Consider the following 24649-nt stretch of genomic DNA (forward strand, 5'->3'; position numbering starts at 1 on the left):
AATGTTACATATACGCAAAGGCATAGGCTTTGGCCAATTAGTTAGCAATCAACCGGCATGGTGCATATTCATAGGTACTGTAGATATACATAGAAACACTTTCTGCTTGCAGCCTCACTATATGACGGAATAATAGCCTTGACAAAACATACACACACATAAAAAAAGAAAGAAAAGAAAAGAAATACCAAAAAAACGTTACTGCGTGTTGCCAAATTAGCAGAAATCCCAATACCTCAACTCACCAATTGGCCATATCTCGACTTATACAGCCAGTTACAACCCGGTAACATGAACATGAAGCCGAAGTCTGACACGGACACCGCTGTCCATCAGATGCAGCAACTTTGGCAGAGCGTACTGGCCACAGAGCAGCCTATCAGCCCAGATGACAATTTCTTCGAACTTGGCGGCACCTGGAGTGCTGCGGTTCTGGCGTCGATGAAAGCAGCAGACAAAGGGCTGTCCTTCGGGGCCGAGGACGTGTATGAACACCCACGTCTCTGCGATCTTGTGAAAAGCTGCCGTGTTGGAGCGAAGCCCGTGGCCTCCGCCACCGACTGGTCCGATGAGGACCCAGCATCATCTTTCCCTGCCGGCCCGTCGCCCTCAGGAGAAGCAATTTGGCAAACCTACGATGCTGAGCCGCAGCTGTTTTGGCACCCCACTGGCCGGCGTAAAGCACCGCCTAACCTCGTCCGCGCAGCATGGGCGCTACTGCTAGGTAAGTATCAGGATGCGGTCAAGGTTGCGTTTGGGACTGCATCTTCAGAAGCGCCCATGTCACCTGTTGTTTGCGCATGGGACTATGATGATAAAACTGAGGCGTTCCTGGACCACGTACAGCAACTGAGCAAGAATGCAAGCGAGTCAACCACCACCGACCAGAACGTCCGTTGCGGAGTGCGAATTACTACAGTCCTGGATGCGTCCGAATTTGACGATACGTGTCGAAAGATCCGCGCGAGTTCGCCGTTGCTGGCACTGGATATTCATTGCCTATTGTCCGCGGACCGCGTCTCTCTTATCGGCGGCTCTTATACTTCAGTTCTTTCTGCCTCTTCCTTGCGTCGAGTGCTTGACCAAATCCAGCATGTTGTCCAGCAGATGGCTGCCTGTCGATCTGACGATACTCTGCGCAATCTGCAGTATGTCAGCCCAAGCGACCGTCAACAGTTGCTGGAATGGAACAAAGAAGTGCCATTGGAGGTAACCGCATGTATTCACGAAGAGTTTGACTCTTCGGTCCGGCAATGGCCGGATGCCGTAGCTGTCGATGCGTGGGATGGCACCTTCAACTACCTTGAGCTTGACATTTTCTCTTCTCGGCTTGCTGCAGTTTTAGCCGGGCGAGGCATCACTCGAGAGATCGTCGTCGGTATTTGTTATCAGAAGTCAAAGTGGGCCGTGGTCTGTATGCTGGCAATCCTCAAGGCTGGTGGCGTTTGTCTATTCCTCGACCCTGAAGCGCCGCGTGTGCGACGAGAATCGATGCTTCGCGATGCGAACGTGAAGCTGCTTCTGACATCGCCAATCAGCCTAGAGGACGTTGGAGACAGGGTCCCATGCTTGGCAGTTTCCCATCCCTTCTTCGACAAAATCGATCTGTCGTTAGCGCCTCGCCCAGCCGTAGTAAGCAGTCCCTCAGATGCTGCCTTTATTTGCTTCAGTTCTGGCAGCACAGGCATGCCCAAAGCCAGTGTTACTGAACATGGCTCTGTATGCACACTGGCCAAGCATCGTGGACAGCTAACCTCGCATGGGCGCGGGACACGGCTGTTCCAGTACACCTCATATACCTTCGATGTCGCATTTTGTGATATGGTGACGACATTGCTGCATGGAGGGTGTCTCTGCATTGCCTCAGATGAGGAACGCATGAACAATCTTGTGCAGGCTATTCGTCTCTTTGATGCCAACCTCATGTACCTCACACCCTCCGTCCTGGAAATGTTGACGCCAGAGAGTTTGCCAGGATTGAGCAATTTGATTGTCGGCGGCGAGGCTCTGACAACCAGCATCGTCCGTAAGTGGGCGCACCGGACGAACCTCATGGTGACCTACGGCCCAAGTGAATGCACAGTCTCGTGCATGGGAATCAGCCGGCTGGGTCCCAACACACCAGCTGGCATCATTGGGAAAGCCATGGGCTCACGCACCTGGGTGGTGGATACGGCCAACCCGCGGAACCTAGCTGTCGTAGGCACCGTCGGCGAGCTCTGGATCGAGGGACCGTTGGTGGGCCGCGGATATATAGATACGACCAAGAATCACAGCACCTTCTTCTTCGTACCACCGTTCCTACCCGAGCTGGACCCAAGCACTCAAGTCCGGGTATATTGCACCGGGGATCTAGTGTGCTACCGGGAGGATGGCGTCCTGCAGTTTATCGGACGACGTGACATGCAAGTCAAGATCCGCGGACAGAAAGTCGAGCTAGACGAAATCAATATTCATTTGGCAAAAGCCTTGCCTGACGGAGCCATAGGCTTGGCCGATGCCGTCGATGGTCTCCTCGTAGGCTTCATCTGTTGGACGCAAGGAACCGATCAGGAACAGGTGATCCCGGAGATCGAACATTACATGAGTCAGGTCTTGCCACGCTACATGGTGCCGCGGTTGTTTGTGCCTATTCCAAGTGTGCCGAGGACCACCTCAGGGAAGCTAGACCGAAAGGCCCTACGTGCGTATCTGGTTGCCTTGCGGACTGCAACGGGACCTGTATCCCAGGACTTGACAGAGATCGAAACTAGCCTGGCGAGGCTCTGGCAAGAGGTAATCAAGGACCCAGTCGGCGTTCTAGCGAGCGACTCCAGCTTCTTCCGTGCAGGAGGGGACTCTTTGGCTGCCATGAGACTGGTGCAGGCCGCTCAAAACCACGGTATATCAATCCGAGTTGATGAGATATTCCAGTGGCCGAAGCTGAGTGACATGGCTGAGCATCTCCGTGTACAGGCCGGGTTACAATATAGGCCCAGGTTGCGACCATTTGACTTGGCACCCACACCTATTGATCCAGTCTTCAGCTCACTCTCTGACGAATACAACCTTGTCGAAGAACAGATTCAAGACATATTCCCCGCAACCCCGATACAAACTGCCATGATGGGCCTATCCTTGCTGCAGCCAGGTGCATATATCACACAAGCCCACTATACGCTGCCTACTGGTGTCGATGTCTCCCGGTTCAAGTGCGCGTGCGAGACAGTCTACAATCTTAGTGGCATTATGAGGACTCGCCTAGTTCCAGACCATGGGGCTGGTATGATTCAAGTGGTCTACAGAGAGGCTATTCACTGGTACTCTTATTCAGACTACGCCTCATTACTCGAGGACTACCAACAGCTGCGGATGGGCCTGGGGGATCCTTTGGCCAGATTCGCAATCATTCACAATATAGCAGAGAACAGAACCCAGTTGGTTCTAGCCATGCACCACGCCATCCTTGACGATTGGTCGCGGGATCGCTTCCTCCATATGGTAGAAGATGAGTATCACGAAATCAAACACAAGGATGAACGTCAAATGATCGGAATGAATGAATGGGTAAACTACCTTCAAAAACAAGACATAACCGCGGCCGAGAGATTTTGGCAGACCAAGCTGCAGCATACACCTGAGCATGGGTTTCCTGTCTTGCCTGATGCCCAATACTCCCCATTATCCAATGCTCATATGCGATGGAAAATGCCCGTCAATCAGCAGTATCGTCAAACTGACATAACCTCAGCGAGCGTTGCGCGCGCCGCTTGGGCCTTGGTAGTTGCACAGGAGTCGAAATCACCCAATGCTGTGTTTGCCGTCACCTCGAATGGTCGAGCCCTGCCGTTTCCCGGCGTCGAACTGGTGGATGGCCCGACGGTGTTGACAACACCGGTGCTGATCACGATGAGACCTGATGAGTCGCTGAGTTCTCTTCTAAAACGTGTCCAGCGTCAGACGGCAGAAAGCATGCCGTTTGACCACCTAGGGATGCATAGAATCAGTAAACTGTCACTCGCGTGTCAGCGAGCTACGCGTTGCCAGAGCATTCTGGTCATTCAGACCGCGGAGGACCCTCTCTTGAATAGTGATCTCTTCACACCAGACCACGCAGCCAAACTCACCCCTATGACATACGCCTTGACACTAAAGGTCAGGCTAGGGCATGACAGCATTGAGGTCCTTGCCCAGTACGACGATCGAGTGCTCACTGCCGCTGAGGTACACCGGTTACTGTCCCGCTGGGAGAATCTGATGCAGTCCAGGAACGCCCCAATCACGGACATCATAGGCCTCAAAGTGGGTGTCAACGACAAGGCCACCCGCTTATCAGTCGTCCCCAGCATGCCACAAACTGAGACGCAACAGAGAGACGCGCAAGCGTACTGGGGGCAACTATTTGCTGGCACGCTGCCAGCCAAGTTCCCATTGTTGACTGACGCCCATTATCGTCCCGTATCGACTGGAGAGTTGCGGATAAATATCCCCATAGACTACGTTGTTGGGGACATCTCACTTACCACAGTACTACGCGGGGTCTGGGGTCTGCTCATGAGCCAATACAGCAACTCGTTGGACGTCATCTTCGGGATGATGCTACAGGGACAAACCGTGCCAGTGCGTCTCCAGCTAGACGAGGGAAAGCAGAGTCTACTACAGTTCTTTGACAGGATTCAAAACGAGGCGAAGTCGATGGAGCCTTTTATGTACCTCGGGCTACAGAACATTAGTGCTTTGTCGGACCAAGCTGCGGCTGCCTCTCAGTTTCAAAGTATCTTGGCCATCATGGACGATGACCGCGACAATGGAGAGTACGGGTTGAATGGGTCTTTGGCGCAATACGCCTTGGCACTTATCATTAGACCCAGAACCCAGCACATTGAGATATGTGCTCGTTTCGACCCCCACGTGTTGACTCCTACACAGACTCGCCGTCTCCTTGGCCAGTATACCCACGGTCTTCAGCAGTGCTGGAATGCTCAGTGGAAGCAGATGGCCGTACAAGATATTACCTGGACAGGCTCGGAGGATATTCAAGTCATCCAGAGCTGGAATGCGAAGCAGGCGAGAGAGCCCATGGCACAGAGTATCCCCAGAAAGTTTGACGAGGTAACCGGACTCTATCGAGATATGACTGCTATTGACTCATGGGATGGTACTTTTACTTATGCACGCCTCGATCAATATTCCACGTCGTTGGCGCACGTGCTCCTAGAAAAGGGAGTCAAGTCAGAAACCGTGGTCGCCATCTGTCTGCACAAATCAAAATGGGTTATCGTCGCCATGTTGGCAGTCCTTAAAGCCGGAGCAACCATCATCTTTCTCGATCCCTCACATCCCATCATTCGCTTGCAGGCTATATTGAATTTGACTCATGCCAACCTGATTCTTGCCTCTCCCCACACTGGGGAAAAGATCCGTGATGGTGACATTCCGGTCATGGATGTGATTGACCCTGTGGCTGACCCTGCGTCAGCCAACGGCCATTGCCTACCAGATGTGTCACCTTCCAACGCTGCTTTTATTGTGTCGACCTCTGGGACCACTGGAAAGCCCAAGGCAATTGTACTGGAGCACGGTGCCGTCTGTGTGTCGGCATTGTCCGTGGCCCAGACAGCCGGCATTACCCCTGGTATCCGATTCTTCCAGTTTGCCAACTACACATTTGATGTGAGCTACGGTGATATGCTGGGAACATTGCTCTATGGAGGATGTTTGTGTATTCCATCCGAGGATGAGCGTATGAGCGACCTTGCGGGCGCTATAGCCCGCAGCCGGGCCAGCGTCATCACCCTGACGCCAACCGTCGCAACCCTTCTTCGTCCCTCGGAGGTTCCCGAGCTACGCGCAATGATACTCGCCGGCGAAGCCATCACAAGTAATCTCATCGAAAGCTGGGCCAATCACGTTAACCTAATTGTCCTGTATGGTCCGGCCGAAGCTACCATCTATTCCACAGGTCAGGCACATTTATCCCGCATTGATCCAAGTGGTATAATCGGCCGTGCCCTTGGATGTACAACATGGGTGCTCGATGTAACTCATCGCGACGCATGCGTGCTGGCACCGGTTGGTGCTGTCGGTGAGCTTGCTATTGAAGGCTCTATCGTGTCGCGTGGTTACCTTGAGGCCCCAGTTGAGACGCAGGCCTCCTTTGTCTCTGCTGTGAATCTCATGCCCGGCGCGCCAACATCACAGCATCGACTGTATAGGACTGGCGATCTGGTTCGATACCTCGAAGATGGTCGGTTACAGTTTATTGGCCGCCGTGATCAACAGGTGAAGTTTTATGGACAGCGAATTGCACCCGAAGCCATCGAATGCGAGATCCAGCGATTGCTTCCTGCCAAGGTACAGACGGCCGTGCTTGTCGTCGTACCTAGGGATCATGACCAGCCGCTTCTAGTCGCCACCATCTATATCGAGCCCGAACACCCTGACCTTGGCACTCTACGGGTCCTGCGTGGTAGCCAGGCTCCCAAAGAGCTTGCGACTCTTATCCCTGGGATGGCCGATCAACTGCGGGCAACCCTTCCTTCACACATGGTCCCTAGCGTCTTCCTGCCCATATCGCACATACCCTTGACGGGTTCTGGTAAGATGGACTATACCACGCTGCGGACATGTTGTCAAGATCTGAAACGAGGCGAACTGATGGCGGTTTGGCCCCCTACTCCACCCAGGCAATCAGATGCAATCCCGGAGCAACGTCTCCTTGCGACAGCTTGGGCTGAAGTCCTGGGCTGCGATGAGGAGACATTAGATGCCAACAGCGACTTTGTCAAACTTGGCGGGAATTCGCTACATGCTATCCTCTTGGTCACAGCCATGGGCACCCGTGGGTTTCGGCTAAGCGTCAAGCAAATATTTGCGCACCCGCAGCTCGCTAGTATGGCCTCTTTGGTAACTAAGCGCGATGCCAAAAAGGACAGGGTCAAGCCGAAAGTCATCAAACCGTTGTCTATGTGCCCGATTGACATCGAGACGGTGAGGAAGGCCTTGGAAGAGCAGAGCGGAAAGCCCGCGGGGATCATAGAGGATGTCTACCCATGTAGCCCCTTACAGGCCGGCCTGATGGCGTTGTCTCTGACAGAACCTCGGTCCTATTTGGCTCAGTTCACTTACAAGCCGCCTATTGGTACCAGCATCACACAGTTTTGCGCGGCTTGGGAGACCGTATTCCAGCGTAGCCCCATGCTGCGCACTCATATCGTTTTACTTGAGGAAATGCTGCAGGTTGTTGTGAAAGACCAAATCTCCTGGCAGATAATTGACGACCTCGACCAGTATCTGGCCGCAGATTTAGACTCACCGACTGGTCTGGGACAGCCGCTGGTACGATTTGCACTGAAAGGAGATGCAGTTGTGTTTACTATCCATCACGCTCTTTACGACGGATGGTCGTTGGCCTCGCTGTTGGACGATGTGAGTAAGGTATCCCGCGGTCTGGATGCGAACCCACGTATCCCCTATAATGTCTTCATCCACCATCTGCGGACAATGGACCGCGCCGCCGCAATCAAGTTCTGGTCGGAGCGCTTAGAAAAGGCTCCGGCGCCGGCCTTTCCCGTGATCCCTTCGCCGGGTTATCGTCCCTACGCGGACAAGAGATATGAGCTAACAACGAAGCTGCCACCACGAGATTCATCACCTATAACGCAGGCAACTGTGTTACGCACTGCCTGGGCGCTCGTAATGGCTCGGTACGCCTCCATGACCGACGTGGTCTTCGGAAGTACTTTGAGCGGCCGGACACTGCCTATTCGCGGCATTGAAAATATCGATGGGCCTACTATTGCAACGGTACCCGTACGAGTGACTTTCAAAACGGACCAGACAGTCTACAGTCTTCTTGAAGCAGTGCAGCAAGACAGAATAGAGACAATACCCTTTGAGCAATCAGGACTGCAAAACATCAAGAAAGTGTCCGAAACAGCCCGCCAGGCATGCGATTTCCAGAGCATGCTCGTCATCCAGAACTACAACCCTGCCAACGAGGCATCTGAGGCATCTTCCCTGGAGCCCCAGCGTGCGCGTGTTCATTTGTCGCACCTGCTTACTGTGGATGTTACCCCAATGGGCTCCGAGGTCGAGTTTATTGCCCGCTTTGATGGCGAGGTGTTGGATATGCAACAGGTGCGGCGTTTATTATATCAGACGCATCATGTTATTGCACAGCTGTGGAATGTGGATCCCAGAGCCACAGTTAAGGATATCGAAATATTATCTCCTGGAGACCGCCAGGACATTGCGCGGTGGAATGACTATCCTGTTGACGCCATAGAGTCTGATCTTCCGACACTAATTGCTCAACGGACGTCTACACAGCCCACTTCACCCGCGGTCCGGGCTTGGGATGGCGAGCTAACCTATCGCGAACTGCACCAGCTCTCAGCTAACCTAGCGGGCCATCTAAGAGACCTTGGAGTCCGTAAAGGCCAACCAATACCGTTGTGCTTTGAGAAATCGGCCTGGACAGTTGTCGCGATGCTGGGAATACTCAAGATAGGGGCTACCGTGGTGCCCCTCGATGCCAACCACCCAGTCGGCCGGATTGTCACTATTGTGCAGGCGGTCAAGGCAAGCTTGATGGTAGCATCTGCACTCCAGGCACCACGGTTCCAGGATCAGGACTGGGACATGGTGACGCTTTCGCCTGCAACGATTCAGGCTTTCGAATCTCCAACTCAGCCTTTACCTGCCATTTCGCCCAGCGATGTGGCACTCATCATGTTCACCTCGGGGTCAACTGGCGTCCCTAAAGGTATTCTTATGGACCATGGTTGTTTGTGCTCCAGCATCATCACACATTCCTCCATCCTCAGCATCCCGCCTCACATTAATGTCCTGCAGTATTCCGCCTACACTTTTGACCACAGCATCTTCGAGATCTACACTACGTTGGTAACTGGGGGATGTGTCTGCGTGCTCTCCGATGATGAACGGATGAATAGTCTGGTGGACAGCATGCGCCGCATGGAGATCGACTGGGTTTACTTCACCCCATCTATCGCCAAGCTTATCCACCTAGACGATGTCCCGACGCTATCCACACTCTACGTCGGTGGTGAACCTGTTCCACGGTCACTCATTGACGAATGGGCGACAGCCAAAACCATGATCAATGCCTATGGCCCTGCTGAGTGTTCAATGGTGTCTTCGTGCGTTTTGGCACCGACCTCACCGGTGGGCACTATCGGCCGACCCCAAGCTGGCCGCACTTGGATCGTTGAACCCGACGACTACAACCGCCTCGCACCAGTCGGCGTGATGGGCGAGATGGTATATGAAGGACCCATGGTGGCCCGTGGCTACCTACACGATACTCCATCCAGCGGCTTCATTAATCGACCCAAGTGGGCATCTCCCGACACGCCCTTCCGATTTTATCGTACCGGTGACTTGGGCCGGTATGAGTCTGACGGAAGTCTTGTATTTGGGGGACGTAAGGATACTCAGATCAAGCTCCGTGGCCAGCGTGTAGAGCCGGGAGAAGTCGAGTCTCAGATCCAAAAACTATTGCCCGACATTGCTCTTGCGGTGGAGGTCGTAGTCGCTGCCGATGGTGATGGAACACCGTCGCTGGCTGCCTTCCTCGTAGTAGTGGATGATGACTCTGGTGTTTCCCAGGATCCAATGGATCTGATTGACGTCTCACATGAAGCCAAGCGCCGAATTAGCAGCCTGATCGCCGGACTCGAGGAAGCGCTGCTCCGAACTCTACCAGAGTATATGGTTCCAACAGTCTTTCTACCCCTGCGTATGCTGCCGCTGACAACTTCTGGAAAAGTTGATCGAAAGGTCCTTCGGCAGTTAGGCAAGCAAATAACAGTCGCTCGCTTGGCAGCTTTGACCACGGCAGCTGAATATAGTCCGCCCCTGACTGATGCTGAGGTCACTCTGCAGGACCTCTGGTCGGCTGTGTTGAACATAGACAAGACAACCATCAGCGCGGAAAACAGCTTTCTTCGGCTCGGAGGAGACTCCATCACAGCTATCCGACTTGTCCGCGCCACTCGCGAAGCTGGCTTTCGACTTGACGTTGAGCAAGTCTTCCATTACCCAATACTGCATGAGATGGCCAGCAATATGCGTCCATTAAATATCGATGATGAGAGGTCAGCACCGCCTGTGGCTCCATTCTCCTTGTTGAGCGGTCCCATCGACACTTTGGTAGGGCAAGTTGCCCTCCAGTGCAACGTAGAGCCCAGTTCTATCGAAGATATATACCCATGCACCGCCATGCAGAGTGGGCTTATGTTTCTGTCCGCTCGCGAACCAGGCACGTACATTGCGCAGACTACATACTGTCTCAACCAGCCATTCTCCAAGTTCCGAGCGGCATGGTCTGCTCTGGTTGCTTTAACTCCTTTGCTCCGCACTTGCATTGTCCAGCACGAGTCTGACCATCTACAAGTTGTGCTCAAAGACGCACCCGCTATCAACACAGTGCAGAAGATAGATGCGCCGTTTCTGGAGACTGAAAGACAGCAGCTCACCAAGGGTCGGGTGCTATCTCGTCTAGCATTGTGTCAATCACCTGATGGTACCACTCGGGCCGTCTTCACACTGCACCATGCCGTGTATGATGGCTGGTCACAAGCCCTGTTGATCGACCGCCTACAAAACCTTCTCAAAGGGCGTCCAATTGCCCCATCATCGTCCTTTACACGCTTTGTTTCTCACATCCAAACCGCATCGGCATCGGACGGAGAGTTCTTCTGGAAGACACAGCTCGCAGATGCGGTGCCAGTCTCATTCCCACAATTGCCAATACTTGGGTACCGTCCGAAGCCGATGACAGTTCTCGACTATCATATTGTACAAAAACGGATTCTAGCCTCAGATTTCACCGAGTCTACAAGGATCCGCGCGGCGTGGGCTCTGCTTGTTTCACGGTACCTTGATCAGCGGCACGTCACGATCGGCGTCACTGTCAACGGGCGAGGTGCTAGCATCCCTGGTATTGATCGGATCTTGGGACCAATGCTTACTACCGTGCCTGTGACGATCGACACCAGTCGAACTACTCAAGTTTCCGAGTACTTATCCGCTATCCAAAGGCAGGCGGTAGAGATGCAGGCATACGAGCAGTACGGGCTGCAGCATATCGCCGCCATCAACGACAAGATACGGGCTGTCTGCGACTTCCATAGTCTCTTGGTGATCCATCATAAGGGATGGTCAGCGCCCCGGGATCAGGCACAACCCTTCTGGATACCTGAACGGGACTGCATTAAGCGTCCGTTCCATGCTTTTGCGCTGAGTATGGAGTGTACTGTGCAGAGGGATGGAGTCGCCGTCCACGCCACCTATGACGATGAGGTGATTGATCCTCGCGCTATGAAGCGAATCGTCTATCAGTTTGAGCATATCCTGCAACAGCTGGGTACTCCTGATGTGTTGTCATCCGCTCTGGATGACATTGAACTTATCAGTCCCGCTGACCAGGCCGAGTTAGCTGTCTGGAATGCTGTCGTGCCGGCTCCAACTATGGCTTGTATCCATCACTTGGTTGAGGACCAGATAAAGCAGCGGCCCGAAGCGCCTGCCGTCGCCTCATGGGAGGGTGGCTTCACCTTCCAACAGTTGGACACCTTTGCCTCGTCACTGGCCGAACATCTACGAGAGACAAGCGATATAGGCCCCGGCGTCCTAGTACCCCTCCTCTTCGAGAAGTCCATCTATACCGTGGTGACTATGCTGGCGGTGCTCAAGGCTGGCGGTGCCTGTGCAGCTCTGGATCCAGCCCATCCAACAGAGCGGTTGCGTGGTATTCTGGAAGATGTCCAAGCCACCGTGGTACTGGCCAGTACTTCTAACCTTGCCAAAGCGGTAGAACTACGACTTCCAGTAATTGCTGTCGACCAAGTCCTGTTGGATAATCTGGTCACCGCCCCTTTGAAGCTCCCGCCAAGCACAGTGGGACCTGAAGATCCTGCTATTATTCTTTTTACCTCAGGTAGTACTGGCAAGCCAAAGGGTATCGTTATCGATCATCGTGCCTTTGCTAGCAGCATCCGCGGCCACAGCGAGACTCTGCGTTATCGGGCTGGATCTCGTAATCTTCAGTTCACCGCGTATACATCGGATGTTAGCTATGGTGAAATTTTCAGCTCGCTCTCTGCGGGTGCTTGTGTATGCATTCCGTCTGAAGAGGAACGCGTAAATGATCTCGCTGGTGCCATGGAGCGACTGCGCGTTGACTGGGCCTTTCTGACGCCAAGTGTTGCCTCGATATTAGACCCGCAGACAGTACCGACACTACGGACGCTTGTGTTTGGCGGAGAGACGGCCACCGCTGAGAACATCCAGACATGGGCTGATGCTGTTTATCTGATTAATAGTTTTGGTCCAGCAGAGTGCTCGATATGGAACTGCTGTAACCCGGGCATTAGCACACGCGATATTGGCTCCAATATCGGCAAAGGGCTCGGCTGCGCACAATGGATCGTCGACCCCAACGATGATACTCGCCTCGCTCCTATTGGCACTGTAGGTGAGTTGGTCGTGGAAGGGCCTAATGTGGCCAAGGGTTATCTCCACCTCCCTGAGAAGACTAAGGCGGTTTTTATCCCAAGCCCTCCATGGGTGCCCGAAAGTCGCCAGTCGACAAGTCGGCTATATAAAACCGGCGATCTGGCAACATTCATGCCTGATGGAAATGTCCAGTTCCTCGGCCGCCGTGATGCACAGGTCAAGCTACATGGCCAGCGTCTAGAGCTGGGAGAGGTCGAACACCAGTTGCGTCAATATCTTCCCAGCAACCTACCCGAAGTAGCCGCCGAGATGGTCTGCCCAGCCGGCGGAGCACAACTTCTAGCAGCATTTGTCAATATCCGGCCAGTTCTGACCGATGAGTCGACAGGGGATTCGGACCTGGCAATGTCTGATGCCGCGATCGACTGGCTTGGGAGGCATTTCTCGGGCTTAGAGGACGCATTTGCGGAACGATTGCCGCGATTCATGATTCCTTCGCTGATTGTGCCTCTGACTCGAATGCCTTTGTCTGGTTCAGCTAAAACCGATCGCGGGCGTCTGAGACAGATTGTTCGGGAAATGACTAGGGATCAGATCGCTCGGCTCCATGCCTGCCGTATAACCAGGCGCATTGCTCCAACGACAGACCGCGAACGGCGGCTACAGCAGCTGTGGGCCAAGGTACTGGATCTAGAACCGACAAGTATTGGCCGATCAGATCAGTTCTTTCATCTCGGGGGCAACTCTATCCGCGCTATACTACTCGTTACTCTAGCTCGCAAGGAAGGCTTCAGCCTATCCGTCCAGGTTATCTTCGACCATGCGAAGCTTAGCGCTATGGCAGCGGCTATGAATGAGTTTGATATAAGGTCTATGGAGCCTGTACGCCCGTTTTCTCTAATATCGTCGATAGATGATTTCGATGGTTTGGGAGACGATGCTGCTCAGCAATGCGGCGTTTCTGAATATGAAATTGTTGACCTGTATCCATGCACTCCCTTGCAGGCTGGCCTGATGGCGCAGTCACTCAAACAGCCGGGTACATATATAGGACACTTCGTCCGTCAGATACCAGAAACCGTTGACATCAACCGATTTCGTGCTGCTTGGATAGCAATGGCCCGCCAGGAGATACTCATGCGCACGCGGATAATCCAGTCGGCTGTCGGACTATTGCAAGCTGTTGTCAGCAGTGATATTGATCCAGTCTGGCATTCGTTGCTGACAATTGAAGATTTCACACAAAAGACATCAGTCATGGAGCTGGGCCAGCCACTTGTCCACTTTGGCGTTGTTGAATCGGAGAGGGTCTTTCTGCTAACACTGCATCATGCCGTCTATGATGCGTGGACTCTAGACCTACTATTTGAAGGTGTTCACGCTATTTACGAACGCGGACAAGGAACGGAAAACCCTACAGACTTCCGTCACTTCGTCCAGCATATGCAGAGTCAAAGCCACGAGGAAGCTCGGAATTTCTGGACCGAACAACTCGCTAGTACTCCTCTACCATCGTTCCCTCGCCTGCCGTCAGGTCGCTACATCCCTTCTACGGACTCAATACTTACCTGTGACGTTTCTCTGCCGTCGTCAGGGAGCTCGGGGATCCTAGCCTCTACCGTCATCACTGCTAGCTGGGCCGTTGTGGTTGCTAGGCACTCCGATGTCACCAACGATGCCATCTTCGGCGTGACCTATAGCGGCCGGAGTGCTCCCGTAGCTGCTATCGAGCGAATAATGGGGCCAACCATTGCTACCGTACCCTTTCGGGTGCAAATAGACGAAGACCAACTTGTGGAGAGCTTCTTGTCTGATATTCAGCGGCAAGCCACAGCCATCAGCAAATTTGAGCAGTATGGGCTGCCAAACATCAGAGGAATCAGCGAGCAGGCGGTCGACTTCCAGTCATTGCTAGTTATTCAGGCCGCAACCAATGTGCCGTCTGAGGCCTGGCTACCACCCGTCCAGAGGGATCGTGGGCAACAGACATTCCACAACTTTGCGCTGAGCGTGGAATGCACTATGAACGGTTCTCAGATTTACGTTGTGTGTAACTACGACTCCAATGTTATTCCGGAGCGACAGCTACGCCGTCTCGTGAATCAATTCAAGCACGTCATACAGCAGCTGGCTGTTCCTCAAACAAACCAGCGGTTGCACGAGATCCAAGTGGTAAGCCCTGAGGACCTGGCTGAGATTGAGCAGTGGAATTTCGATGTACCTGAGCACGACAACCACCTCGTCCATCATCTGGTACATGAAACGGCTAGCAAACAGCCCGCAGCACCCGCCATTGTATCGTGGGACCGCAACTTTACCTACACGCAGCTCAATGAGACGGCTGGGGCACTGGCTAACGCTCTGGTGGCCAGTGGTGTCACTGTGGGCCAACGGGTACCGTTTCTGTTCGAAAAGGGCTCGTGGGCTATCGTTGCCATGCTGGCCATCCTTAAGGCCGGCGCAGCCTGTGTTGCTCTTGACCCGGAGCAGCCCTCTGCTCATCTCCGCGATATAATCTCCCAAGTTAGGGCCAAGACTTTGCTTACTAGTGACATTCAATACAATGTTGCTGAGCATCTTGAAAATAATGGTTCCTTGAACATAATCCCTGTGGGATCTGTTCATCGGACCAGTTGGGAGGCATTTCCATGTGTCTCACCCTGCAAAGCCACGCCTCAAGATGGAGCATTCGTCATGTTCAACCCTGACAGCACCGGGACGCCACAGGGTACCATCATCCATCATGAAGCCTTTTGCAGCAGTATCCGTGGTCATGGCGAGGTGCTGCGCTTCTATCGTGGACCGGCTTCTCGAAACCTCCAGTTCGCAGCATATACATCTTCTGTGAGCATTGGGGAGATATTCACCTCACTTGCACTTGGGGCGTGTGTATGTGTGCCTTCAGACGAGGAGCGGACACAGAACTTAGTAGGCGCCATAGAACGAATGACGGTTGACTGGGCTTTCCTAACACCCAGCATCGCATCTATCCTGTTGCCAGCTGCTGTGCCAACAATACGCACTTTGGTCCTTGGCGGAGAGGTAGCATCTAGAAAGGTCATTGAGGATTGGGCTGATTCTGTCTATTTAATCAACAGCTTTGGGCATGTTGAGTGCTCTGTCTGGACTCACTGTGCCCCGGGAATCCCGACTAGTCACGACGGGTCCAATATAGGACATCAGATGCACTGTCGAACCTGGATCACAGATCCAGGAGATTCTCGTCGCATGGCTCCAATCGGCGCCATTGGCGAGATGCTCATCGAAGGTCCGAATATCGCACACGGCTATCTCGACCAAGATGCAACCAAGGCCCATTTCATTACTATCAACCAGTCAGGTAAGACGAAACGCGTGCTCTACAGAACCGGCGACCTTGCCCGCTACATGCCAGATGGCTCGGTGCAGTTACTGGGCCAGCGGGATATGCAGGCTAAAATACGCGGCCAACGCATCGACCTAGCTGAGACTGAACAAGAGTTGCGTAAGCAACTCCCCGTCCTGCGTGAGATTACCGTTATGATGGTCCGACTGGGCAGTGAGGGATCGCCTCTGACTCTGGCCACCTTCTTTAATATCTCCTCTTATATGGGATTCCCAGCGTCGACAAACCAGATATCTTCCACAAAGGCTGTCGTGGCTAACAGTCCTGCGGCTCGACAATCCACAGCGATCCTACTTGAGGGGCTCGCAGAGAGGCTGGGACACGTCCTACCAGTGTATATGATTCCTTCGGTGTATATTCCAGTATGGGCAATGCCTCTGTCTTCGTCAGCCAAGGTTGATCGAGAACAACTGCAGACACTGGCCCTGAAACTGTCTGCCGAGGAGGTTGCCTCGTTCGCCCTTATCCCCTCAGCTAAACCTAGTCAGGCGCTATCGACACCCCGCGAGAAGCTGCTAGCCCGCTTGTGGGTGGACGTCCTTGGCATCGATAGTGTCTCAGCCGACGATCATTTTGTGAGTCGTGGCGGCGACTCTCTGACTGCCATGCGGCTGGTTCGTGATGCCCAGAGAAACGGATTGACGCTGTCAGTAGCCACTATATTCCAGTATCCCATTCTTAGTGATATGGCAGTCGCCACTAAGAACCTAGCTCCGGAAAATGGCACATCTGCTAACACGTTGTTGGACCATGATGTCCCGCCTCCTTTTTCCCTGGTTCCTCCAGAGACCAAGGATGTGCCCAAGTTGGTAGCAGAGGTCGCGAAGCTTTTGCAGGTGGATGATGTAACTATCCAAGATGTGCTGCCATGCTCTCCGTTACAAGAGGGCCTGATTGCTTTGTCTTTGCAACGACCTGGAAGCTACATGGCGCAGTTTGTATATGATATCCCTGCGGCAATCGACTCAGCACGTCTCCAGGACGCCTGGCAGATGGTGATCAACTCTAGTAACATTCTACGCACCCGCATAATTCACTTGGTCAGCTCAACTCGCCTGATGCAAGTTGTCCTGAAACCCACCGCTGTTGCTTGGGAGCAGGCGTCGGACCTGGATACTTATCTTGCCAAGAACCAGCACACAGCTATGAGAATAGGGGACCCTCTTGTCCGGATCGCTCTAATATCCAATTCTAGCAAATTCAACCTTGTGCTCACTATGCATCATGCAATCTACGACGAGCAGTCCCTACAGCTCCTGTGGGCATCAGTCAAGAGCGCCTACCGCGGACTCGTCCTGCCTCGCCGTCTTCCCTTCTCATGCTTCATCCGTCACGTTCAAGATAGAGATACAGATACGGGATCAGCCGCGGCCTTTTGGAAGGCACAATTGGACGGCGCTCCGGCTCCATCGTTCCCAACCCTCCCTACCACGGCAACCATCTTCCATGCCTGTCCAGATAAGCAACTTCAGGCGACCATGTCACTCACCCGCCTAAACAACACTCACATCACTGCGGCTGGACTTATCCGCGCCGCCTATGCACTATGGCTGGCGCTCCACACGGCCAGTGACGATGTCGTTTTTGGAACCACCATGAGCGGGCGTACAGCCCCACTACCCGGTATTGATGTTATTGACGGCCCGACCATTGCGACCGTTCCCGTGCGGGTGCTTTGTAGCCGAGATCAAACAGTAGGCGACTATTTACAGCAAATTCAGCAGCAGGCCGCCGATATGCTCTCTTTTGAGCAGACGGGTCTGCAGAATATCGGCCTCATTAACGCCAGCGCACAGACGGCGTGTAATTTCCGTACACTCCTCGTCATCCAAGCGGTGCCGGACTCCGGAGCATCCAGGGTGACAAAGCCGGAGGCCGAGCTGGACTGCCCACTTCTTCCCGGTGGCACTGTTAACGCGGTATTCCACACTCTTCCGCTTATTCTTGGGTGCTCACTACTGCCAGACGGCCGAGTCCGTCTCGAGCTGCTTTACGATTCACGCGTTCTGAGCCCTATGGACTCAAAGCGAATGCTACATCAATTCCAGCACCTTCTACTGCAGCTGGCCAACTCCCAGCCTGACCTAGCTCTGGGCGAGGTAGCTGCTCTTCCTCCAAGTGAGGTTGCAATGGTTCGCCAGTGGAACAGTCGCCCTCTATCCGCACTGCCAGCCTGTGTATATACGCAATTGGCCAAGATCGCCCAGAGACAGCCTGGCCGCCAAGCAGTAACGGCATATGATGGCCAATATACCTACTGCGAGCTACTCGGTCAAGCATCTCTCGTAGCCCGTCGTCTAATTGAAGGTGGCATTGATGCCGGAACATTGGTGCCTATTTGCTTCGAACGCTCATCATGGGCGATAGTGGCAATGCTCGGTGTGTGGATGGCGGGTGCTGCCTTTGTCCCTCTGGATCCTTTGCAGCCAGCCAGTCGTCTCGAGGATATTATCACACAGTCAGCAGCTCCGCTTGCCCTTGTTAGCGCTACTTCACGGTTTATTATTGAGCCTTTGTTACCTGTGTTGGAGCTCTCCGCCGTTGCGTTGAATAGGGAGCAGACACTTGCATCTACAAAGAACCCTGAACTGCGACCTACTAACCCTCTCGCCCCAGCATACGTTCTATTTACATCCGGTAGCACCGGGCGGGCCAAGGGGGTCGTTATCGACCATCAGACACTGTACACCAGTGTTGAAGGCCACCTAGAGCCGCTACAGCTGGGCCCAGACACACGCTTTCTGCAGTTCGCTACGTACACGTTTGACATTTCTATCGCTGAGATATTCGACGCTCTTCTTGCTGGAGGGTGCGTATGTGTGCCTTCGCCTGATATTAAGCTCGTTGGCGAGGCAATGGAGGCGATGCAAGTAAATACAGCTTGCTTTACACCGTCGGTTATACAGCATCTCCGCCCAGAAGAGGTGCCTAGCCTGCGAACTTTGATCCTTGGTGGCGAGGCAATTCGCCCAGAACATGTCGACACTTGGGCCAGCCATGTGACACTGTTTAATGGATACGGGCTTACCGAGACATGTATCCTAGCTACTCTGCAACGTATCACATCACGGGCTTCAGCGGCTACAAAGACCGCCACATGCAACAGTAGCATCGGTACCGCTGTTGGATGTCATGCATGGATTGTCAACCCAGATAATCATCACCAACTGCTACCGCTAGGTGCTATCGGCGAGCTCCTCATCAGCGGTCCTATTCTGGCGCGTGGTTATCTTAATGACCCTAGTCGCACCGCTGCTGCCTTTGTCTCTGTGCCAGAGCTTGGGTCTGGGCGCTTTTTGAAGACCGGCGATCTTGTTCAATATGGCCCGGAGGGCTCGATCCGGTACATCGGCCGCAAAGATAATGTCATCAAGCTGCGGGGACAGCGAATCGACCTTGGCGAGGTCGAATTCCGGGTGAAGGAAGCATTTCCGAATGTATCCAGTTTGGCCGTTGTGCTGGCTAAGCGCCGTGACACGCCGTCATTGGCAGTGTTCTTCTGCCCCAGATTACCAGGGGAAGAGGCAACCACTGAAAGGAACATCACACTAGGCACACTAACCCCTGAGCAAATTGTCGACTGCCAGTCTGCACAAGCTACTGTAGCTCGCTACTTACCCTCCGTTATGGTGCCATCCCTATGGATTCCTGTCAACAATATGCCGCTCACGGGGGCAGGGAAGCTGTTTAGTAGGCATCTGCAGCAAATGCTGGACAATGCATCTGAAGATCTCCAACATCACTACGCCCTCGCTCACATCAAACAGACAGAAGGGCTGAACCCTACAACTCCGATAGAGCAGTCACTACAGGTCATATGGGCGGAGACTCTGGGCCTAGATCGAGCCAGAATCGGTCCAAACGACTCGTTCTTCCGCCTTGGAGGAGACTCACTATCTGCTATCCGACTCGTCGCCATAGCCGAAGCCAGAGGCTTAAATTTAAGCGTTCAAGGAGCTTTTAACAACCCGACACTTGTTGAAATGGCACAGATTACTAGCTATCGAGGTGATGTTCGTGTGGAAGACGAAGTTGCGCCGTTCTCGCTTATACATTCTCCGACAGCGGCACTTAGAGAAGCATGCCGCCAGTGCGGCGTGGCTAAAGATGAGATTGTTGATATATATCCCTCAACACATCTTCAAGATGGCCTTATGGTCCTATCTATCAAGCAACCCGGCACATACATTGCAAGCTTCGCGTTCACCCTCCCGGACTCTCTAGACTTGTCGCGGTACCGCGCCAGTTGGAACAAAGTCGTCGCACAGCTTCCCATTCTGCGAACACGCATAGCCTACACTACAGACAGTGGGTTCCAGCAGGTCGTCTTGAGCACCGAAATGCGCTGGACGGAATACAAAACGGATACTCTGCAGAGCGCCTTGACTAGAGAACGAAATATGATGAGGACCGCCATCGGGCAGCCACTAAGTCAGTATGCTATAATCCAAAACCCGGGTGGGGAACGCGTCTTTGTCTGGACTGCCCATCACTCCATCTATGATGGGCGGACAGTAGCCGAAGTCATTGCTACAGTTGAGCAGACCTATTTTGACTTGGCCAACAATACCACGGCCGAATCTTTGCCAGATGGTGCTGTGCCCGCCGTGCCCTTCAATCGCTTTATCCGATATCTTGGCGAGCAAAACTCAGATCAAGTAGCTGAATACTGGCGGGAGCACCTCGCCGGCGTTCCCTCGCCGACATTCCCGGCGCTGCCCGCGATCGATTACCAACCAGTAGCCAACGCCGCTGTAGACCACCTTATAATCCTAGGGTCGTCACAGCGGGCATCGGAGGGAAACGTCACTATGGCCACCAAGCTCCGAGCAACCTGGGGTCTACTGCTAAGCCTATATGAGAATTCCCATGATGTCAGCTTCGGCACTACACTCAGCGGTCGCAACTCAGGTATCACTGGCATCAATTCTATTATGGGTCCTACCATAGCCACAGTTCCCATTCGCATCCAAGTGCCCGATCTTACATTACCTATTGGGCGGTGGCTTGAGACAGTCCAGCAACAAGCGGTCGAGATGATCCCCTTCGAACAGGTTGGCCTACAGACAATCCGCAAGTTGCATAATGACGCCCGCGCTGCTGTAGATTTCCGGACCTTGTTTCTCGTGCAGAACATGCGCTTCGGCAATACTGAACATCAGAGCCGCTTAGGTCTGGAGCAACTGGCCGGTCAGTCGGGCTCTTTCTATACCTATCCACTTGTCGTCACCTGCACGTTACACCAAGACGGCAATGTACTCATAGCAGCAAGCTTTGACGATAGCTTGTTGGAAAGCCGTTGTGTTGAGCGCCTTGTTGACCAGTTCGCCAATCTCTTGCGCCAGCTCCACCAAGCACCTTTTCAGTCACCGTTATCAGAGCTCAATATGCTGCCTGAGTTTGACGCACAGCAGATTTCTCTGTGGAATTCCACTTTGATTCCCGTTGTGGATGGCCTCGTTCATCAGGAAATCCACAGTATGGTCCAACACCAGCCTGAGCGACCCGCAGTTACTGCTTGGGATGGAAGCCTGAGTTACGCTGAGTTGGAGTCAGAGGCGATGCGTTTCGCTACATATCTGAACCAGAGATATGACATTAGCCCTGAAGACAAGGTACCCTTTTGTTTTGATAAGTCTAGGTGGGCAGTTGTTGCTATGCTTGGCATCCTTCAAGCCGGCGGCGTCGTCGTTGCCCTTGATCCCTCTCATCCTTCAAAGCATCACAGCCAGATTCTGGGTCAAGTGAAGCCCAAAGCCATTGTCACCACACCAGCTCATGCCGCGTTATTCCAAAACCACAGCCTCATTATCCTATCCCACAATGGTGATGAGCTGCAAATTATGCCACCAATAGATACGGCCACCATGAGGAGCGGCAATACCGAAAGGGTTCGAACCGACAACGCTGCTTTCATCGTCTTCACGTCTGGTACTACTGGGACCCCTAAGGGCATTGTCCTCGAACACCGAGCAGTGTGTACCTCAGCCCGTGCCCACGGCCAGCTCTTGAAGGTTACCCCAACTTCACGGGTGCTTCAATTCGCTGCTCACGTCTTTGATGTCATGGTCTCCGATATCTTTACCACACTGACTCATGGTGGTTGTGTCTGTATCCCCTCAGAGCATGATAGACTGAACAATCTCGTCGCGGCCATTAACTCCCTAAATGCCACCCAAGCCTATCTAACCACCACTGTGGCATCTCAATTACATCCAGACCAGGTCCCGGGTCTAGAGGTGCTCTCCGTTGGTGGTGAACGCGTCACTGAGCATGTCGTACGCACCTGGGTAGCCCGCACCTACTTGATCAACATGTATGGCCCAGCCGAATGCACCATCTGGTGCGCGGGCACACATGTCGTTGGGGCTGATGCACAGCCCAGTGATTTTGGACACGGCATTGGCGCCCGCCTCTGGCTGGTTAACCCGGCTGACCATCGCCTTCTTGTTCCGATTGGTACTGTTGGGGAGATTCTTGTTGATGGGCCTATCCTGGCACGTGGATATCTTGATATGCCTGATCAGACTACCTCCAGTTTCATCCAAGATGCCCCCTGGCTGCGCCACGGCCGCCGAGCGTACAAGACTGGCGATCTGGGCCGATACACCGCCGACGGCACAATAGAATATCTCGCCCGCCAGGACGGGCAGATCAAGCTCCACGGCCAGCGTATAGAGCTTGATGCCATAGGGCACCACCTGCGTGCCTGTCTCCCCAACGACTATCCCGTGGCCGCCGAGGTACTCTCGTTGTACGGTAACCCAGTTCTTGTGGGATTTGTGGCCTTGGGTCAGTCAGCCGGCCCGGTACAAATTCTTCGGAATCCAGATTCCGTGGGCAAGTTGAACCAACTACTTTCCACTATCTCTGATGATCTTGCCGCAAAGTTGCCGCATTCCATGGTCCCCCATATCTTCCTCCCCATTAACAACATCCCCCTGACCCTCGCCGGTAAGATCAATCGGCGAGCCCTGCAGGCGCTGGGCAGCGAGCTGTCAGCTGATGACGTGCACTCTCTGAGCCCCCAGTGGGCGGCCAAACAACCCCCGGCCACGACCACAGAAAAGACTCTGCAGGGTCTATGGGCATCCATTCTTCCGCTCGAGCTTGAGTCTATCGGCCGTAATGACAGTTTTCTGCGACTCGGTGGTGACTCGATGGCGGCCATGCGTCTAGTGGCAGCGGCTCGAGAGTTGAGCTTATACCTCACCGTTGCCGATGTGTTTGATCGCCCCATCTTATTCGAAATGGCACAGAATATCATCCCTATGAATGATGCAGAGAGCCAGCATCTGCCACCTTTTGCCCTGGCGGCGGCAGGAGATGATCTTGACACCCTTCGCAAAGAGCTTGCACAGCTATGCCAGATACCTTCGAGTCGAGTCCAAAACATCTATCCGTGCACACCGCTGCAACGTACCTACATTGAGCTTTCCACTTGCAGCCCTGGCATCACCACGCTGCAGAATACCTATATAATACCGCCATCAGTCGATATAGACCGTCTTCGTCAAGCTTGGGAACAAGTCGTGGCCGCCAACTCTTTGCTCCGCACCCGCATCGTCTACGATCCTAAAGCTACTACCGTATGGCAGGTAGTTCTGGATGAATTGCCAACTTGGCGCACATCCACCAGTCTGGAAGCTTATTATGCACAAGAAGTGGCTGAGCCTATGGGTTCCGGCTGCCCACTTAGTCGCTGTGCCATCATAGACGGACATTATTTTGTCTGGACATGCAACCACGCTATCTACGATGCCTGGTCTGTAGGTCTAGTAATGGGTCAACTCGAGCAAGCATATCAAGGGCTGGCACTTAGTCCTGAGGCACCTTTTGCACACTTCATCAAGCATATACTGGCAGTAGACCGAACGGCAGCCGACGTCTTCTGGCAGAAAACACTAGACAACTGCCAGGCTCGGCCCTTATGTCAACAAAGTTCCACCCAGGTAGACTCACTCTTAGTACTAGAGATGGTGCTGCCAATGCGCTCTCACGCCACGGAGATCACAATGTCAACTATCACTCAGGTAGCGTGGGCTATTGTGTTAGCGCGCGAGACTGCCAGGCGCGATGTTGTGCTCGGCCTCACGGTCACCGGCCGCGACACACCCATCACAGGCATCGAACGCATGACAGGGCCAACCATCGCTACCATCCCGCTGCGAATAACTGTTCACGAAAAACAGTCGTTAGATAGTCTCTTACGAGCAACCCAAACACTGACGAAGGCGGTCATTCCATTCCAGCATGTAGGGATGCCGCATATTCGCAACATCAGTAGAGAGACTGCGCAGGCGTGCGATGCCACAGTCCCAATCGTCATCAACGCAAGCAACCATCACAAGGAGGCTTTGGGTTCAGCAATCGGCCTTGAACGATCGCAGCGCACGCCCTTGGCTGAAAGTCCGTTGCCCTTCTTTATTGACTGCTCGGCGAGTAAGGACACTCTGGATGTGTATATCACCTTTGACAGCCGCGTTTTCCCTCGCGCTCGTGCGCAGAACATGCTATCTCGGTTTAGATATGTATTATGTCAGTTATGCGTCGATCCTGCTGGGAAGACTGTTGCCGATCTTCGCATGGAGGACAGTACGGGGCACAATTCCAAGTCGACTATTGCTTGCTATGAGACTCATTCAGGGATGAGCTTTGATGCTCGGACTAAGACGTCGGTTTCAATGGTGAAAGGAAGTGAGTAGATAGATTCCCTAGATAGCCTTTTATGTATTGAACCAGTTCTTCATCTATTACCTTGACTTCCTCAACGCAAGCCTTGTGTTGTAAAAGCCTCGGTAC

At 53.5% G+C, this 24649-nt stretch overlaps 1 protein-coding gene across 1 annotated transcript; it reads left to right on the plus strand.

Annotated features, from left to right (window-relative positions):
- Positions 1-291: 291 nt before the first annotated feature.
- Positions 292-24552, plus strand: FTJAE_9196 (nonribosomal peptide synthase; the record flags this gene model as incomplete). Its single annotated transcript, XM_037356091.1, has 3 exons — positions 292-10768; positions 10823-24442; positions 24494-24552. 3 exons carry the CDS (start codon positions 292-294, stop codon positions 24550-24552), a joined length of 24156 nt encoding a protein of 8051 aa, XP_037203733.1.
- Positions 24553-24649: the final 97 nt, after the last annotated feature.

The sequence above is a fragment of the Fusarium tjaetaba genome, assembly GCF_013396195.1.
Source record: "Fusarium tjaetaba strain NRRL 66243 chromosome Unknown NRRL66243_c0000208, whole genome shotgun sequence".
Lineage (NCBI taxonomy): Eukaryota > Fungi > Ascomycota > Sordariomycetes > Hypocreales > Nectriaceae > Fusarium > Fusarium tjaetaba.